General features: G+C 33.8%; 2 protein-coding genes and 1 long non-coding RNA gene across 3 annotated transcripts; 2 read left to right on the plus strand and 1 right to left on the minus strand.

The window, feature by feature from the left end:
- The first annotated feature begins 1091 nt into the window (after nucleotides 1-1091).
- Nucleotides 1092-2402, plus strand: LOC115709834 (glutathione S-transferase U10). The gene is made up of 2 exons (XM_030638069.2): nucleotides 1092-1629; nucleotides 1707-2402. Exons 1-2 carry the CDS (start codon nucleotides 1309-1311, stop codon nucleotides 2079-2081), a joined length of 696 nt encoding a protein of 231 aa, XP_030493929.2. The 5' UTR covers nucleotides 1092-1308; the 3' UTR covers nucleotides 2082-2402.
- LOC115709835 (uncharacterized) lies at nucleotides 1923-4002 on the minus strand. Its single transcript, XR_004010297.2, has 5 exons — nucleotides 3864-4002; nucleotides 3289-3329; nucleotides 2782-2891; nucleotides 2164-2601; nucleotides 1923-2061 (listed from the first exon to the last, which is right to left on the minus strand). It is a non-coding gene; the product is annotated as an uncharacterized LOC115709835 (long non-coding RNA).
- An 85-nt stretch (nucleotides 4003-4087) lies between these two features.
- Nucleotides 4088-8284, plus strand: LOC115709833 (uncharacterized). The gene is made up of 4 exons (XM_030638068.2): nucleotides 4088-4387; nucleotides 5103-5418; nucleotides 7214-7373; nucleotides 7655-8284. The coding sequence occupies exons 1-4, from the start codon at nucleotides 4088-4090 to the stop codon at nucleotides 8121-8123; spliced, it is 1245 nt and encodes a 414-aa protein (XP_030493928.2). The 3' UTR covers nucleotides 8124-8284.
- Nucleotides 8285-15757: the final 7473 nt, after the last annotated feature.

Raw genomic sequence — 15757 nt, forward strand, 5'->3', positions numbered from 1 at the left:
GAGAGCCCCCGCCCGTTCGAGTCGTTGCGAGCCGGAAAGCGTACCGGCAGTTTGAGTCGCGAAAGGGCCACTATAGAAATTAAGCGCACAACCTTTACAACAGGTTTGACATTGGCAATGAAGAGATAGCTATTAGGGGTGCTCACAAAGTATCCGACCCAATCCAATCCGCACAATCCAATCCAATCCAATCCAATCCAATCCAATCCAATCCGCAAATTGCGGATATCCGCACTTGTGCGGATTAGATGTTGTTTGATCTCAAAAAATAACCGATCCAATCCAATCCGAACTTAATTATATATTTTTTTAAAAAATTATAATATGTAATATATATTAATTAAAAAAAGACACAAACTTCTAATTTCTTAATCTTTTTTAGTAATATATTGAGTTGGTGCATTTTATTTATTTTGTAATAAAAAACACAAGAAAATAATTATTATTCACATAAACACATACACATAAAGTTTAAATACATATATACTAGCTTATTTATTTTAGTAATTAAATACATATATATTTTAGTTTAAATCTAAAGATAAATATATATATATTGATATATATGTATATTGGTTTAATTTGTATATAAATAGAGATGGAAATAGATTATTATTGGAGATTAAGAAACAATAATCTTTTTTTAAATTTTTTTTCTATGAAATATTAAATAATTTATTATTAAAAAAATAACCGATCCGAAATAACCGATCTAATCCGCACTATTGCGGATTGGATTGGACTGGATTTAAACTCTTATGCGGATCGGATTGGATCCAAAATATAAAATTCGCACTTAGTGCGAATTGGATGTTGTTTGACCAAAAAAGTGCGGATTAGATTGGATGAACACCCCTAATAGCTATCATAGCTTTTCCACCAGCAAGTGTTATATATATTAAGCATCATAGTCAACCATATTTTAGCATTGATTTCCAATATTAATTCTAAACACAATATATGATTGGTTGAATAAGGCTTTTCAATATATTATCTTTATATTAAGCCTGACAGAGAGAGGAGAACTAGTAAGACTTTTTCTAACGCAGAAGAATATTATACAAACATGAGGATTCTTAAAGTATTGGGTTACTTATTCAGGGTGAAAAATACAAATTTGCTACCAATCACAATTCAGTCCAATGTGTGTACATTATTTAAATCTTAAGTCGTATATAGTTCACAATGAACTAGCTCTACTTATCTTCAAAGTTCAAAACACAACTCAATGAGGTAATTGTTCATTATATATTTGGTATATGCCCTCACATATGTCATTTCATAAAATTTAAGGAAGAAGAGAGAGACATGGGGAAGAAATGTGAAGTAAAGCTTCATGGTATGTGGGCTAGTTCTTACTCAAAGAGAGTAGAAATGGCCCTTAAAGTTAAAGGCATACCTTATGAATATATTGAAGAAGATTTGAGCAATAAGAGCCATTTGCTCCTCACCTGCAACCCTGTTCATAAGAAGATCCCACTACTCGTTCACAATGAAAAGCCCATTGTTGAGTCATATATCATCCTTGAATATATCGATGAAACCTGGAAAAATTCTCCTAGACTTTTTCCAGAAGATCCTTATGAAAGAGCCAAAGTACGGTTTTGGGCTAATTATATTCAACAACAGGTAAGACATACTTCTTTTCTCAGCTAATCACACTGCCATATGTGTTTTTCTATGCATAATAAATGTTTTGTTTACAGATGATCGAGAGCAAGTCTCGAGTAATAATGAGTGATGGGGAAACACAAGTGAAAGAATCCAAAGAATACATAGAGAAACAGAAAGTACTGGAGGAAGGAGTCAAGGATTTCTTCAAAGGAGATGGTCCTTACACAAATGGCCAGAATTTAGGGGTGCTGGACATTTTGACAGTTGCAACATTGGGTTTCTACGAAGTTCAAGAACAAGTATTTGGTGTGAAATTCATGGACCCAGAAATGACACCGTTTCTCTACTCATGGGTCACAGAAGTGAACGAACATCCGGTGGTGAAAGAGGTGTCACCTCCTCTTGACAAGATCATGGGATTCCTTTTGTATTTCAAACAGAATAGGCCTATATATTCAAACAAATGAAGACATACACATGTGTGTGAAAGTCTGGTAGAAGTGGTTGTGTGTGGTATTGAAGGCATTACTGGGGTAATTTGTCTAATACCTTCTTTTGCTTAACCACCCAAATTGCAGATGAATTGGCCTGGTTCGGTTTAATGTAAAAATACATGAATAAATTGTTTGGACTCGCTAATGGAGGAATGTCATACCAAGTGAAAATGAAATATGAATGCATTGTTCCACCTGCAAGGTTTCAGGGAACAAATCCCTCGCAACAAGAACCTTGTTCCTCAAAAAATCAATTAAAGCAAACAAATGAGAATAAGTAAAGCTTGATCATAATTGTAAGAAAAACCTTATATCTATGATTTCTGAAATGTAATCAACACAATAAAATCAAAATTTGTTTCCATCAAATCAAAATAAACACAGCTTCACATTGACAACTTATTTCTTTGAAGTCAACTTTTCTTTTGCTTTCTGGATCTTCAAAACCTTCTTTACAATCTTCTGTTCTTCCACCAAAAATGCTCTGATAATTCTGCCACATATTAAAAAGAGGACAAGAGAGAGCAATTTTTTTTAGCAACAGAGGCTACATGTTTCTGAAATTAAATCTGAAAAAAAAAAAAACTAACAGTTCGATTAAGTATGTTCATAAAACACATTAGGGAGAAAGATGTGTTGAAAAATCCTAAAAAAGTAAAATTCAAATACAAACCTTTCTCGAACAGCTCTACCAGATAATACACCACCGTATGGGCGGTTCACGGTCTTCCTGTTCCTTGAAAGTCTAGAACGCTTGTACTCAGTAGGTCTCAAGTGTGGAATCTACACATAATACCAGCAAACAACACTTAAACAAAAGGCAACTCTCTAAAATAAAAACAGAAAATGTAATCATGTGCTGAATATCCCAAAACCAATCTTCTATCGGCCTACTAACAAATAAAAATTAAAACATAATTTACAAATATTAGAACTGTAACTAAAACAGAAGATTTTGTCTCATTATGGTATGTAAGGGCCCAAAAGATACTGTTAAGGCTCAGCAGTTACTACAAACCAAGTCACATATCAGTTTATAACTATACTTGACACATGCTGCAATAGTGCAATACACCAACGTATATACCAAATATGTCATTGCAATACATGAGACTATCATGTTTAAGGAACTTAAGGCAAAATAAGCTTATAATACTAGTACTAGGTAGTAGGCACTAACCCCTTGGATTCTCTTAGTGGTCTAGTAAACAAGCTTCCCACCTACATTTCAAGAAACAGTGAGTAAAAAAGAACAAAAGGGGGCATAGCAATTCAAAATCCCATTGAACACAAACCTGAACAGCTATAATTAAAAAAGAATTAGACTAGTCACAAAATATTAAAATGTCTGGAATCCATTAATACAGGATTCAACGATTACGTCCAAGAAAACTAACCACACCATTTGAAGGAATAAAATAGACCAAACATTTATTTCTGAAATGAATTCAAAATCAGAACTTTTGGGTCTATGACTATTCCATTTCCAATTCACAATATACTATGAATCCACAACAGTATATACATAATTTGAAGTGCGTTTTGTTATTGGGGGAAATTTCAATGCAAGGCAAGAGGGTGGAGAGAGGCAAGCGAAACAACAACAAAGCAACATTAGATCCCGTATTTGTACAGAATAATTTTATGTAGTAGGAGTAATGAAAATGAGGTCTTAAAGAACTAGCACAAAAGTTGCTGGAAGCAGTAGATCTGAAGCAGGGTAGTCTATCTCGAGCGAAAAGGGAAGCATTATACCTTGGACTTAGTGGCATAGCTATGTCGAGAGCGATATGTGAGTCTCTGAACCAATTTCACGTTTCACTCTCTCTGGTAAAGGATGGAAGGACTTTCAACTGAAGTCCTAGCAGGAAACTGTTTAAACTGCCAAGTAACTGGTGAGCTTGAAAAACGACAACAACTTGAAAACGTCACCAAAATCTACGTCGTTTGTGGGAAAGCACATAAACTTCACAAACCATATGACAAATACAGAAAAATCTCAGCTTCACAAGGACGTGGTCAGCTTCTTCTTCTCTCAATACACCGTTCGGCAGAGAACCTTAATACTAGGCTCCTATCTCTCTCTCTCTCTCTCTCAAATTTCCATGGCATTTTCTGCGACATTCTACCCTTCTTCATCACCATCATTAGCCTTTTCCAGTAAAACCCACAAACCCATTTTCACTCAGACTGCATACTTCTCAAAATCGCTTACGGTTAAAGCCTCAACCACTTTGGACAAGCTCTCTGTGGACGATAAGTCACCTCTTCCCACGAAGGTGGCCTTCTAAATTTTATATTCTTTCTGTCTCCATAAATTTTAATATGTATATATATATATATATATATATATATATACATTCATGATTCATCTTACCATGAACGGCGATTTTTTACCGTTGGGTTTGCATGAAAGCTGAAATTTTTATGTTAATTTCAGGGTCATACATTTAGTTATCGGATAAAATTGGGGGATTTTAATTAAATTTGATCAGATCATTTCTTTGACCAGTGCTTTAACTTTTAAGCTTGCCTTCGTTAGTATCAACTATCAAGATCTAATCAGTTAAGATATAAAATAAATTACAGTAATTTTATGAAGAAAAAGATATTAATTTTGTATTTATTTGAAGCAAGATACTATCACATAATCTGATAAGAAATTGAACAAAAGGATTCCCGCATAATGAAAAGAATCTCAGCATAATGTTGTGAAAAGAAAAAGGGAGAGACCGACCCCTATCTAATTTCACTGTAGAAGGAATAATTACAAACTAGATTCGCTGGGAGATTAGTTCTAATGGGTTTAATGTGTGAGAGCCGGGATGTCATTTGCTTAGAGCTTATTGCTGTAACTTAAAGCATCATGCTATCTCTTAGATTCCACTTGTGTTATTGGTTTGTTAGTAATGGAAATATGAAGAGATTTGGCTATGTGTATGTCACTGACTGATGAATGATCACTTCTTTCTTTTTTTTTTTTTCTAATATTAGACTAATAGCTGGAAATGGAAATTCAAGGAAAATTTAATTAACATCTACTATGAAGCACATGAAGGGAAGAGCAGTGATCCATCCAAAAATATCCTAATGGTACCAACAATTTCTGATGTTAGTACTGTTGAAGAATGGCGATCAGTAGCTAGAAATATAGTTCAGCAAACTGGTCAAGTCAATTGGCGTGCCACCATTGTTGATTGGCCGGGTTTGGGGTACTCTGACAGACCTAAGATAGACTACAATGCTGATGTAATGGAGAAATTCTTGGTTGATTTCATCAATGCACCCGATGGTCCGATGAACTCTTCAGGTTGGTTAACATTCATTTTTTGGTTATAAAAGCAGAACTGTGGACTACACCATCTTTCAGCTTTGCTATGATTGATCTGTTAACTTTGATTCTTTTTCGATTTAGGATCCTTCATATGGATCTTCTTGCAGAATTTTTCATCCAATTCTTGGCTATCTTGCTATATTTGTATTGTGTGTGTTCTATGTTCTTGTGGGTCTGAATTTTGCAGTTACTACTTAAAGTCTTCTTGCAGTATTTTTACAAAGTTATTTGGTATAAAATGTCATTACCCAAGTGCTCTAATTGGTTTTTTGTTTGATACCAAGTTGATTGAATGAAACTTAAAGACACTGCAGGTTCAAATCTCAATAATGAGAGATTTCTGAGTCTAGGAGAAATGGATTTACTTTTAAAGATTTTAGAACCCAATTATTTGGATGGGCATAAGTAAGCAGAATTGTTAGAGGGCAGGTGAGAATTTTGTGGGGATTTGGGATAGTTTTGCTATATAATATCCACAGTATGCTTGAGGGCAGGGGAGGGGAGGGGAGGGGAGGGGAAGTAAATGTGTGACTAAGAGCTTAGCTGTTTGGGAATTGCTAGGTCTGGTTTTGATTTGTTGGAACATTTTACAAAGTTAATGAGTATTTGACAAAACGAGAGTGTCCTAGTGTGTGAAATAGAATGAGTCCCACATGGGATTTGAATCTTTGTTTATAAGGGTAATGTTTTCTTTATTATTTAATTTATTTGAGAAATGTGTTTAATCGAAACTGATTACTTAGTCGTATCAGTTTATAGGACACGTTCAACAACTACTCCCCACAATTCAGAAAACATTTTTCTTCCCATTATAATTTTTCATTTCATTTGTCTATATAATGCAATTGAATTAACAGGAGAAACACATCTTTTTCATATTAAAAAAACAAACTCAATTTTCGCTATCAAAAATTCCATCTGCGATATCTATTTTGAGGGTGTATTCGACAGTTCGCTACAGTATAGTAGTGTTCCGATACGGTATACGATAACTGGGTTGTTTTATCTTAGGGACAATCAGCAATTTTCGACTGCTTTTACAATTCTGGGTAGTGCCACGAATGTCTTAAAGAGAGTGACCTAGTCTGTGACTCAACCCAAAAATTTTATTCGATAATATAGTTTCTGTTTTATTTTCAGTAGGAATTTCATCAACGGACTCCAATATTGTATTCTATTTACCTCAAAGCTTCTCATTTTCTATTAAGAGTTTTAAGTTACGTTATCATTTCATTTGGATAGTGTACACTCGACCTGTATTTTAGGGTGCTCATCTTCGTGTTTCTTTTTGAGTGGCATATAAAATTTTGTTTGATTACAACCACTTAGGTAGAACTCAATCCCAAAAACTAACTAAGAGAGGAGGGTGTCCAAATAATTATAAACCACCAACCAGTCTCACCATCTCACACTTAGCTGATGTGGAATCCTAACAATACACCCCCTTTGGAGGGGACGTCCACGGCTGCCCACTCTACGGTGGCCTATTATGGGCTTTTTCCACAAGTCGATGTGATTCCATTTGAGGGTGTATGTCTCTGATACCATTTGTTATAACCACTAAAGTAGAACTCACTACCAAAAGACTAGCTTAAGAAAGGAGGGTACCGAAGTACATATAACCACCAACCAATCCACACTTGTCAATGAGATATCCTAAAAGTTTGCTTTCTCAATCATTTTCATTTAATCATTTTGCAATTTGAATATTTCCTCTTGCCTACTTTTTCTCTTAATTATAAACTGCTAACAATCTCAATTCATAATGCAGAAAATGATTTGGTGGTATTTGGTGGAGGGCATGGAGCCACAATTACTGTTCGTGCAGCAAAAAAAGGACTTGTAAAGCCAAAAGCAATTGCTGCTGTAGCACCTACCTGGGCTGGTCCTCTACCTATTGTGTTTGGTCGAGATTCTGGCATGGAGACAAGGTACTTTTAATGAAATACCACCTTCGTAACCTGTAAAAATAGAGATTTTTAATCGGCTTTGACTGGTAGGGATACGTAATCTATGCCTTTATATTAGCTAGATAAAATTACACCAGAGAAATATAACACTTAACGTACGTCTAGTTTAGGAGTAATGAAAAAAGAGGAATAAGAATATGGTGGAAAATTTAATAAATGTACTATTTCCAATGATTTCATGTAATTTAGTACTAAATTTGCTCACCTGATTGGTCTTTTAAATTTCATGACAAACGTACCAGGTATGGACTGCTTAGGGGCACCTTAAGAGCTCCTGCTGTTGGCTGGATGATGTACAATATGCTAGTCAGCAATGAGAAGGCCATTGAATCCCAATACAAATCTCATGTCTATGCAAACCCCGAAAATGTGACTCCAGGAATTATTGAAAGCAGATACGCATTGACGAAAAAGGAAGGTGCTCGTTATGCGCCTGCTGCATTCCTGACCGGTCTCCTCGATCCTGTTCAATCCCGTGAAGAGTTTCTTGAACTCTTTGCAGCTATGGAGGGAAAGACACCAGTTCTGGTTGTATCAAGTAAGGGATCTCCAAAGAGGTCAAAAGCAGAAATGGAAGCTCTCAGAGGAACCAAGGGGGTGAACAAGTTTGTGGAGGTACCGGGTGCTCTTCTTCCACAAGAAGAGTATCCCAATTTAGTTGCCGAGGAGCTTTACCGATTCTTGCAAGAAAATTTTGAATCTAAAGCTTAAATATGGTCTTCAGATATACTAATACGCTTCTAGCTCCTACGTATAAAATTTAACAAGAGTAATTTGATATTAGACCTTATTGTTATCTTCATACATGTTACTGGTTGTATAGCAAGGAATCTCCACTGTTTATCACAATAAATAATCCATTTTTATTTTCATATTTTATGTGCTATAAAATTACAGATAATTACCTTCGGTTAATCGTTAAAAAGGACTCGGATCCCCTGTCAAATTTTCTGTCGGACCAATTTGAAAATGCCATCTCATTTAATGATTAACCACATGATTAACTATTTAACAAGTCTTGTTCTCCATGGATGGCTCTATCATTTTCGCATTGCTCTTAGGTATCAGTGTTGTCTAGCATCTTCTCAGCATGTTGTGTTGCTATTGGCTAGTGATACTCCCTAAAAGCTTTTATATTAAATTATATGGGACTGAATACTTAATTAGACCAATAAAAATATTGACACAAAAAGTGTTAGGATGCCTTTTAGCATTTCTCTTTTTTATTAGTTGCTTATTAATAATAAATGCTTAGTTGCTTTTTTTGGAAATAATAAATGATGTTGCTTTTTCTTTTAAAAAAATAAAATAAATTGAGGAGTCCATAAATAATTATTAAAATAAATGTTGAGATGTTTTTTATATCTTTCTATTTAAAGTGATATTTAAATTCATTTTTGTTATGTTGATATACATTTATTTACCCCGAAAAATTGTTAAGGAGATGATTGAGATATCTTCGCGATGGTTGCGTCTCCTGAAGTGAGAACCATGAGTTGGGAAGGGGATCCGAAAATTCAACACTAAAAAAAACTCTACTATTTTTATTCCTTGCATTCAAGAGCTTGTTCTTGATTTCGCAACTTCGATTAATAAAATAAAAGGAGAATAGGTTATTACCAACATCTGGGACCGAACCTCTTTAAATTTTTGTGTTCTTTATATGCATTTATTACGATTTTGGTTTAATTTATTATTAATTACAACTCCGCGTTGGTTGGCTAAAAATCTAGTCAACAGTAAATCGAAAGAAACATAAACAACATATGAAATAAAGAGAGATGAAATTTTAGCACAATTAGAAAGCCAAAAGAAAGTAATAGCAAACTCTAAAAGACCAAAGTCTCATTTAAGAGATTAAACCCAAAATCTTATTTTAGAGATTGAACCAATGAAAAACATAAAGTCAGATAAATATAAGAGAAAATCATAAAAAATCTTCTTCTCTATGAATCTACTTCATGCTATTCTCATTTTTCATTTTTAAATTTTTTACTTTTGAAGGAAGAAATAGATAAAAATGTAAAAAAGTGAGAGAGAGAGGGGGAGAGAGAGGCGAGAGAGAGAGGGGGTGAGGGAGAGAGGGAGGGAGAGAGAGGAAGATAACTTTACTTAGAATCGGTGAAGCCATGGAAAATCACTGAAGGCATTTGGAGCAAGCTACAGAGTGAGGAAGACAAGCAAGAGAGAAGGCACAAGGCGGAGAGAAGAAAAATATTTTAAAAATTTTAAAAATCAACCAAAATATGTTTTTGAAATTTAATCAATTTTGATTTTAAATTAAAAAATTAGAAAATATATTTTACTTACCGAACACACTTTCAAAACCTATTTTCGTATTTTTGATTAAAAATAAAAACTATTTTTAAAATGGTTACCAAACAAGGCCTTAAAGAACTGTTTTCTGGTCTACCAACCCTTCGAAGAATTACTTCCGGTCACATGCCACCGCCGACTTCAATTTATCTCAAGTCAAGTCGAGTTTCAAGTCATTCCCCTTTTCATGACCATTACTCCTCACAAACTCACCATTTCACATCATTCCCAATATTTTCAGTACCATTACGAGACACCGTTTTAGATTATTCCCAATATCTCTCTACACTCTAATCTCCCTCTCTCTCTAAATATATGATTTGAATGCGATTCTTTGCCTAAAGTTGGAGCATCTTCACCTCTCTTTGTCGAAGCTCAAGCTCTCTTTCATGCTCTCATGTGGTGCTCAGTAGTTAAGTTGCTTATCACACGCAATGAAACAAACTGTCTCCAACTAACATGAAGGATCGTTCAGCTCTTTCAAGTCTTGTCTTTAAGATCCTAAACTCTTTTACTTCGTTTCCTAATGCATCTCTTCATCATGTTCCGAGGATCTAAATGTGCTTGCCCATAATAAAGCTCGAGATACTTTACAACTTGATAGGGAGTTAGTTTGTAGAGTTCTCTCTTTGCTCTTGTTGTAATTGTAACTCTTGTTGTTTGTTTTCTTAACTAAAAAAAAGTTTATAAACAAAATGAAAGAAAATTAGTCATTTGTTATGAAATCTTATTTATGGATGTCCAAATCACCAAATTAATTATCATCATTAATGCTTCATTGTATTTTCCTTTTATTTATTGATTTAGTTTCCCATTCTTTTAGTCATATTTTGTATAAATAGAGGTTCACTCCAATTGAAATAAACAACTGAGAAATTCTCATTTAGTTTCTCTTTCTCTCTTCTTCTTTTCTTCTTATCAATTTTATATTATTCTATATTATTTTATAATACGTTATCAGCACGAGTCTTTGCCCAAGCTTCAAGGTAAATATTTTGCTGAAGTTCTTGAGTTGTTCAAGGTCACAATACACTAAATATATATTTATATATACTTATCTGACTAAAACAATTTCAAGAACTTTTTTTTTATCTATATATCTATATATCTATATATTATATATGTAGGTATATATTCTTATATGTTTATTATTGAATTCATATATATTGTATGCTATATTGTTTATCTATGATATAGTAGAGAAAATCTATATAAATTATGCATATATCCATAAGATTATGTATCCTTGATAAAATATTGCATATATCCTGAAGATTATGCGTCCTCAATAAAATCTTGCATATATCCTAAAGATTATGCAAATATTATATTCATCATATAACTGACTGAAATATAATAAAAGATATGAATACATATCTATATATATATATGTTCTTGTATTATTTGAGGACAATGAAAAGTAATCTAATATCGTTATAGATTTTGGCAAATATTTCCTGAAGTAAATATTATTTATTTGTCAAAAATGCTGTATTTATATGAATACAACTAAAGAATTATTAAAAATAATTATTATTGATGCAATTGTATAGTGGATTTTGAATACCCAAAAAGAATGTTAAGAAAATTACTGTAAGGACCATTAAACACCATTTATTTCTCCATTGGTATGATATATATTGTTCTCTTTGGGCCTAAGATTTCACAATTTTGTTTTTGGGCACCTTCCCAAAAGGCCTCATTCTAATGGAGATAGTGTTCATCCTTATATATCCAAGATCATTCCCATTTCTAGTCAATGTGGGACTTTGGATGTACACCCAACAATCCTCCAGTCAAACTAGGGGACCACTTTGCCTCCCCTTAGACGATTACAGATTTAAACCTGAATCCCTCGATTCCAACACTTAAGATCCCTTTGAGTAAGCTAGATGAATCCCTTCACTAGCTAGATTCGAAATCCCTTCGAATACAAGAATCCCTCGATTAAACCACTCAAGATCCCCTTAAGTAAGCTAGATGGTGTTGGAAATTATTTTACCAGGATCTTAGATCTACTCACAAGTATGTTGATTAACACCCTAAATATGAACTTTCTAAAACGATGAAATAAACACATATAAAGTTTAGTAAACCTTACATTGGGTGCAGCGGAATATAATGACTCCTTCCGTTCAGATATCTAGCCCTTGATTCCTTTCTGTAGCAGAGCATTATCAATATCTGAACCTGGATCTCTTTCTCTCCTTCTTTAGTGCTGAAACTCCTTTTTCCTGAAAGTCTTTCTTCACGATCTTCCTCACTATGATTGAGGTATCACTTGCTGTGTGTGGGCACTACTCTAATCACTAAGAGGTTCGAAATTCAAGAGGAAGAAGAAAGAGAAGAAGTGGCGGCTAGGTATAGAGAGAGAAGGCTCAGGTTTTTCTCTGAAGGAAAAAGTGAAAGTTAAGTGTAAATTTCCTGAAGCCTTCACTATCTATTTATAACATTCCACTAGGGTTAGGTTTGAATTATTTGGCATTAAAATAATGAAAATATCAGTTTGAAAAACCATCCCAAGTGGCCGGCCATAGAGTGTGTAAGCCCAAGTTCTTGTCTAACCTATCTTTTTCATATTTAGATTGATTTTATCTTGATTTAAGCTTGAATATAAAAAGAACAAAATCAAAGATTCAACACCAGAATTTTACAAGCTTCATCTGCACTGAGAACACATCTCAACCAACTAGTGCTTGGGTTCCCCGAACCAGGGTAAATTCATCCACTAATTCTCAAAGGTTCATTTACAATTTCCAATTCTCTCTAAAGGAATCAAATACAACCTTAACAGCAATTAGTAATGAATTACCAACAACAATCAAGAACACTGATTGTTAATGCACAATCCCTTGTGTTGCAACTGAGCTCTTCTTCAACATGTCTTCAACCTGAAATCCCTTCAGATCTGATGATGAAGATGACACTGAACTCCCTTCAGTTTGAACTCAGCAATTCCAGATTCAGATCATTCCGCCATTGATGAACATCCTCAAGCTCCAAGATCTGACTTGCCATGAAACATACAGAAGAAACAAGACGAAAGAAACGTAATCTCAAATCTCCGATCAAAAGTTAGTCAACAAAATACCCATAAATCGTATTTATACCCAGCTAAACCAAGAAACCCGAAATAGACAGCTGTTACCATCTGAACAATTAAAACCTAAAATATCTTTACTGACGTGGACTAACACTAACAGTACGAACCCCAGACAAAATACTACGAGTCCCAGACGCAACTGGAATGCTACTGGACATAATTTGTCACTACAGAAAATAATAGTTCTAACAGAGTGTAATGGGCCTTACTTGGATTTTGCAGTTTTCACAAATTTTATTTCTATTTTCTCAAAAACGCCAATTTTCAAATTCAATCATTTAAATGCCAATTCTAACTATTTAATAACTATAAATAATTATTAAATAATATTATTATTTATCATATTTATTAATTGAACCATACGAAGTATCATAATTAACAAATATGCCCCTAAAACTCTTTCTTTACAATTTCGCCCTTACTTAGTGAAAAATTCACAAATAGACATAGTCTAATTTGAGAATTATAATTGATTAATCAAAACCAATTATATGAGTCTTACAAGCAATATCATCTCAACTAGTGGGGGGACCATGGGTCTATATAACTGAGCTTTCAATAAGCAGATCAAGAATTTATAACCTAAATTCACTAACTTATTAATTCTTCGTTGAATCCACACATAGAACTTAGAATTGCACTCTCAGTATATAGAATGCTCTATATGTTCCACCATATAGACACATCATTAGTTATCCATTGTTATAATCCTAATTTGATCAATGATCCTCTATATGAATGATCTACACTGTAAAGGGATTAGATTACCGTTACACCCTACTATGTATTTTATCCTTAAAACACTTAACCCCGTATAAATGGTATTTCAGCTTATGTGAAATGAGATCTCCACCATTTATTTTCGTTTGGTCAAGCTCGAAGGAGATCATCCTTTACTTACTATTCGCTAGATAGAAGCTATAGCTTCCATGTTTATGTTAGCGCTCCCACTCAATTGCACTACCATGTTCCCAAAATGTACGTATCACCCTGACCCAAAAGTAGGTTAACTAACAATTCAAAGAACACGAATAGTCTCTTGAGATTGAGCCTAATCATAACAGGATTAAGATCATTTGATTTAGGATCAACTAGGCGATATTGACTTGAATAGATATTACGGTAAGTTTAATAAATCTAAGTCAAAGTTCAATATCGGTCCCTTCTGATGCATACTCCATGCATCCAACCTGAGCTTTACTTTAACCAATGCTCTAGAAAGAACATAGCATTTCTCCAAATGCAAGTAAACTCTGTTGCAGATTATCATATCAGTAAAACCTTGTGTCTGATAAATCTAGGAAACTTTATTCACATAGTCATGTTTACTTTCCAATATGTTGACAACACAATAAACAGGATCAAGTATGTGAAAAGGGTATATTAATAAGTAAATACATATAATCATGAAATAAATCATGTGAACCATGCAACATTAAATGTTATTTCTGATCTATATTAATAAGTAAATATTATTATATTGAAATGAGTTTTATTTAGGGCATAAAACCCAACAAACTCCCACTTGCACTAATATAAAACAAAATGTGCATTTCAAATAATCTCAACACCTTGATATACAAATCAAGTGTAGTAGTAGTAAACTCCTCGTAATAGGATCTGAAAGGTTGAATTAAACACAACCTTTTCTCCACCATTACTCTTCCTTAATCACAAAATCATTGATAATGTGAAATTCCTCTCTATATGTCTACTCTTTTGCGATACTGGATTCTATACCTTTGGCAACTACTTTTGGTTAATCAAGAAATAACACTAGTAGTTAAGGCAATTTGGAATGGTGCCAAAAATGTATAGAACTTTCCTTAGACTGAATAAGTACCTTTCCTGCAACTTTAACATTCAGTCCCTTTCTGGTAGACCTAGAGACTTCAGATAGGTTTTTACACTTCTCCAAAATCACTATTCCACCCCCAGAGTAATCACCATCATATCAGAAAGATTTTCTAGCACAAAGGCAAATTTCGAAATCTGATGTGGTGTAGTCTAAGAGTTTTAAATACACCCTTATTGACTAACATATAGTTCCTCTTCTTAATCTTAAGATTTACTTGATTGTCTTCCAATGTTCTTCTCCTGGATTAATCTGATACCTACTCATTACTCCCACTCAACAGCAGGTGTCTGGTCTAAGGCATACAAAAGCATATCTAAGACCTCTCACTGTTGATTTAAGAAATTCTTTCATGGCTTTATCTTTTTTGGAATAGTTGAGACTTTTCCTTAGATAATTAAAATCTATGCCTAAGAAGTTGTGAAGCTTCTATAGATTGCCATTAGAAAGAAAATGATTCAGCATCTTACTAAAGTAAGTAGCTTGCATTAGAGTAAGTAATTACCCGGTATACCACAAGCCATAGGTTTAGATAAACTCAAACCTATAATACTAGGAACAGGAAGTTTTGTTAAGTCCATTGAATAGACTTATAAACGAAAATTTCCTTTTATGTCCTTGTAATATAAAACTTTAGGTTACTCCATGTGAATGGATCAAACTATAGTTCTCTTGGCTTTCTTCTTAGTTTCTTATCTTGACAATCCATTACTTGTTTAAACTCACAATAGATTTTAATCACTAGTGTCTTCCAAGTCATAAGAAGGTGAGTTCCTAGAAACTCTCCCACTACGACAAGGTACCGTGAATTATGTCTAAGAAAACTAAATGGTATTGATCTCTTCGGTTGTGACAAGACAACAGAGGCTGTGGGATCATCATATGTCAAATAAGATGATAGAACACTTTTGGAATCAAGAAAAATATCTCCTTTATTTTCTGCTTTATTTTCAGACATAGTCATTATCTTAGAAAAGTAGTATTTGTTTAAACAAACACTTTGTTATCTATTGACTATGGGATGGTCCACCCGTAATCACTTAGAATAGCTAACAAACCATGGTTAACAGT

Source organism: Cannabis sativa, chromosome 3 (genome assembly GCF_029168945.1).
Source record: "Cannabis sativa cultivar Pink pepper isolate KNU-18-1 chromosome 3, ASM2916894v1, whole genome shotgun sequence".
NCBI lineage: Eukaryota > Viridiplantae > Streptophyta > Magnoliopsida > Rosales > Cannabaceae > Cannabis > Cannabis sativa.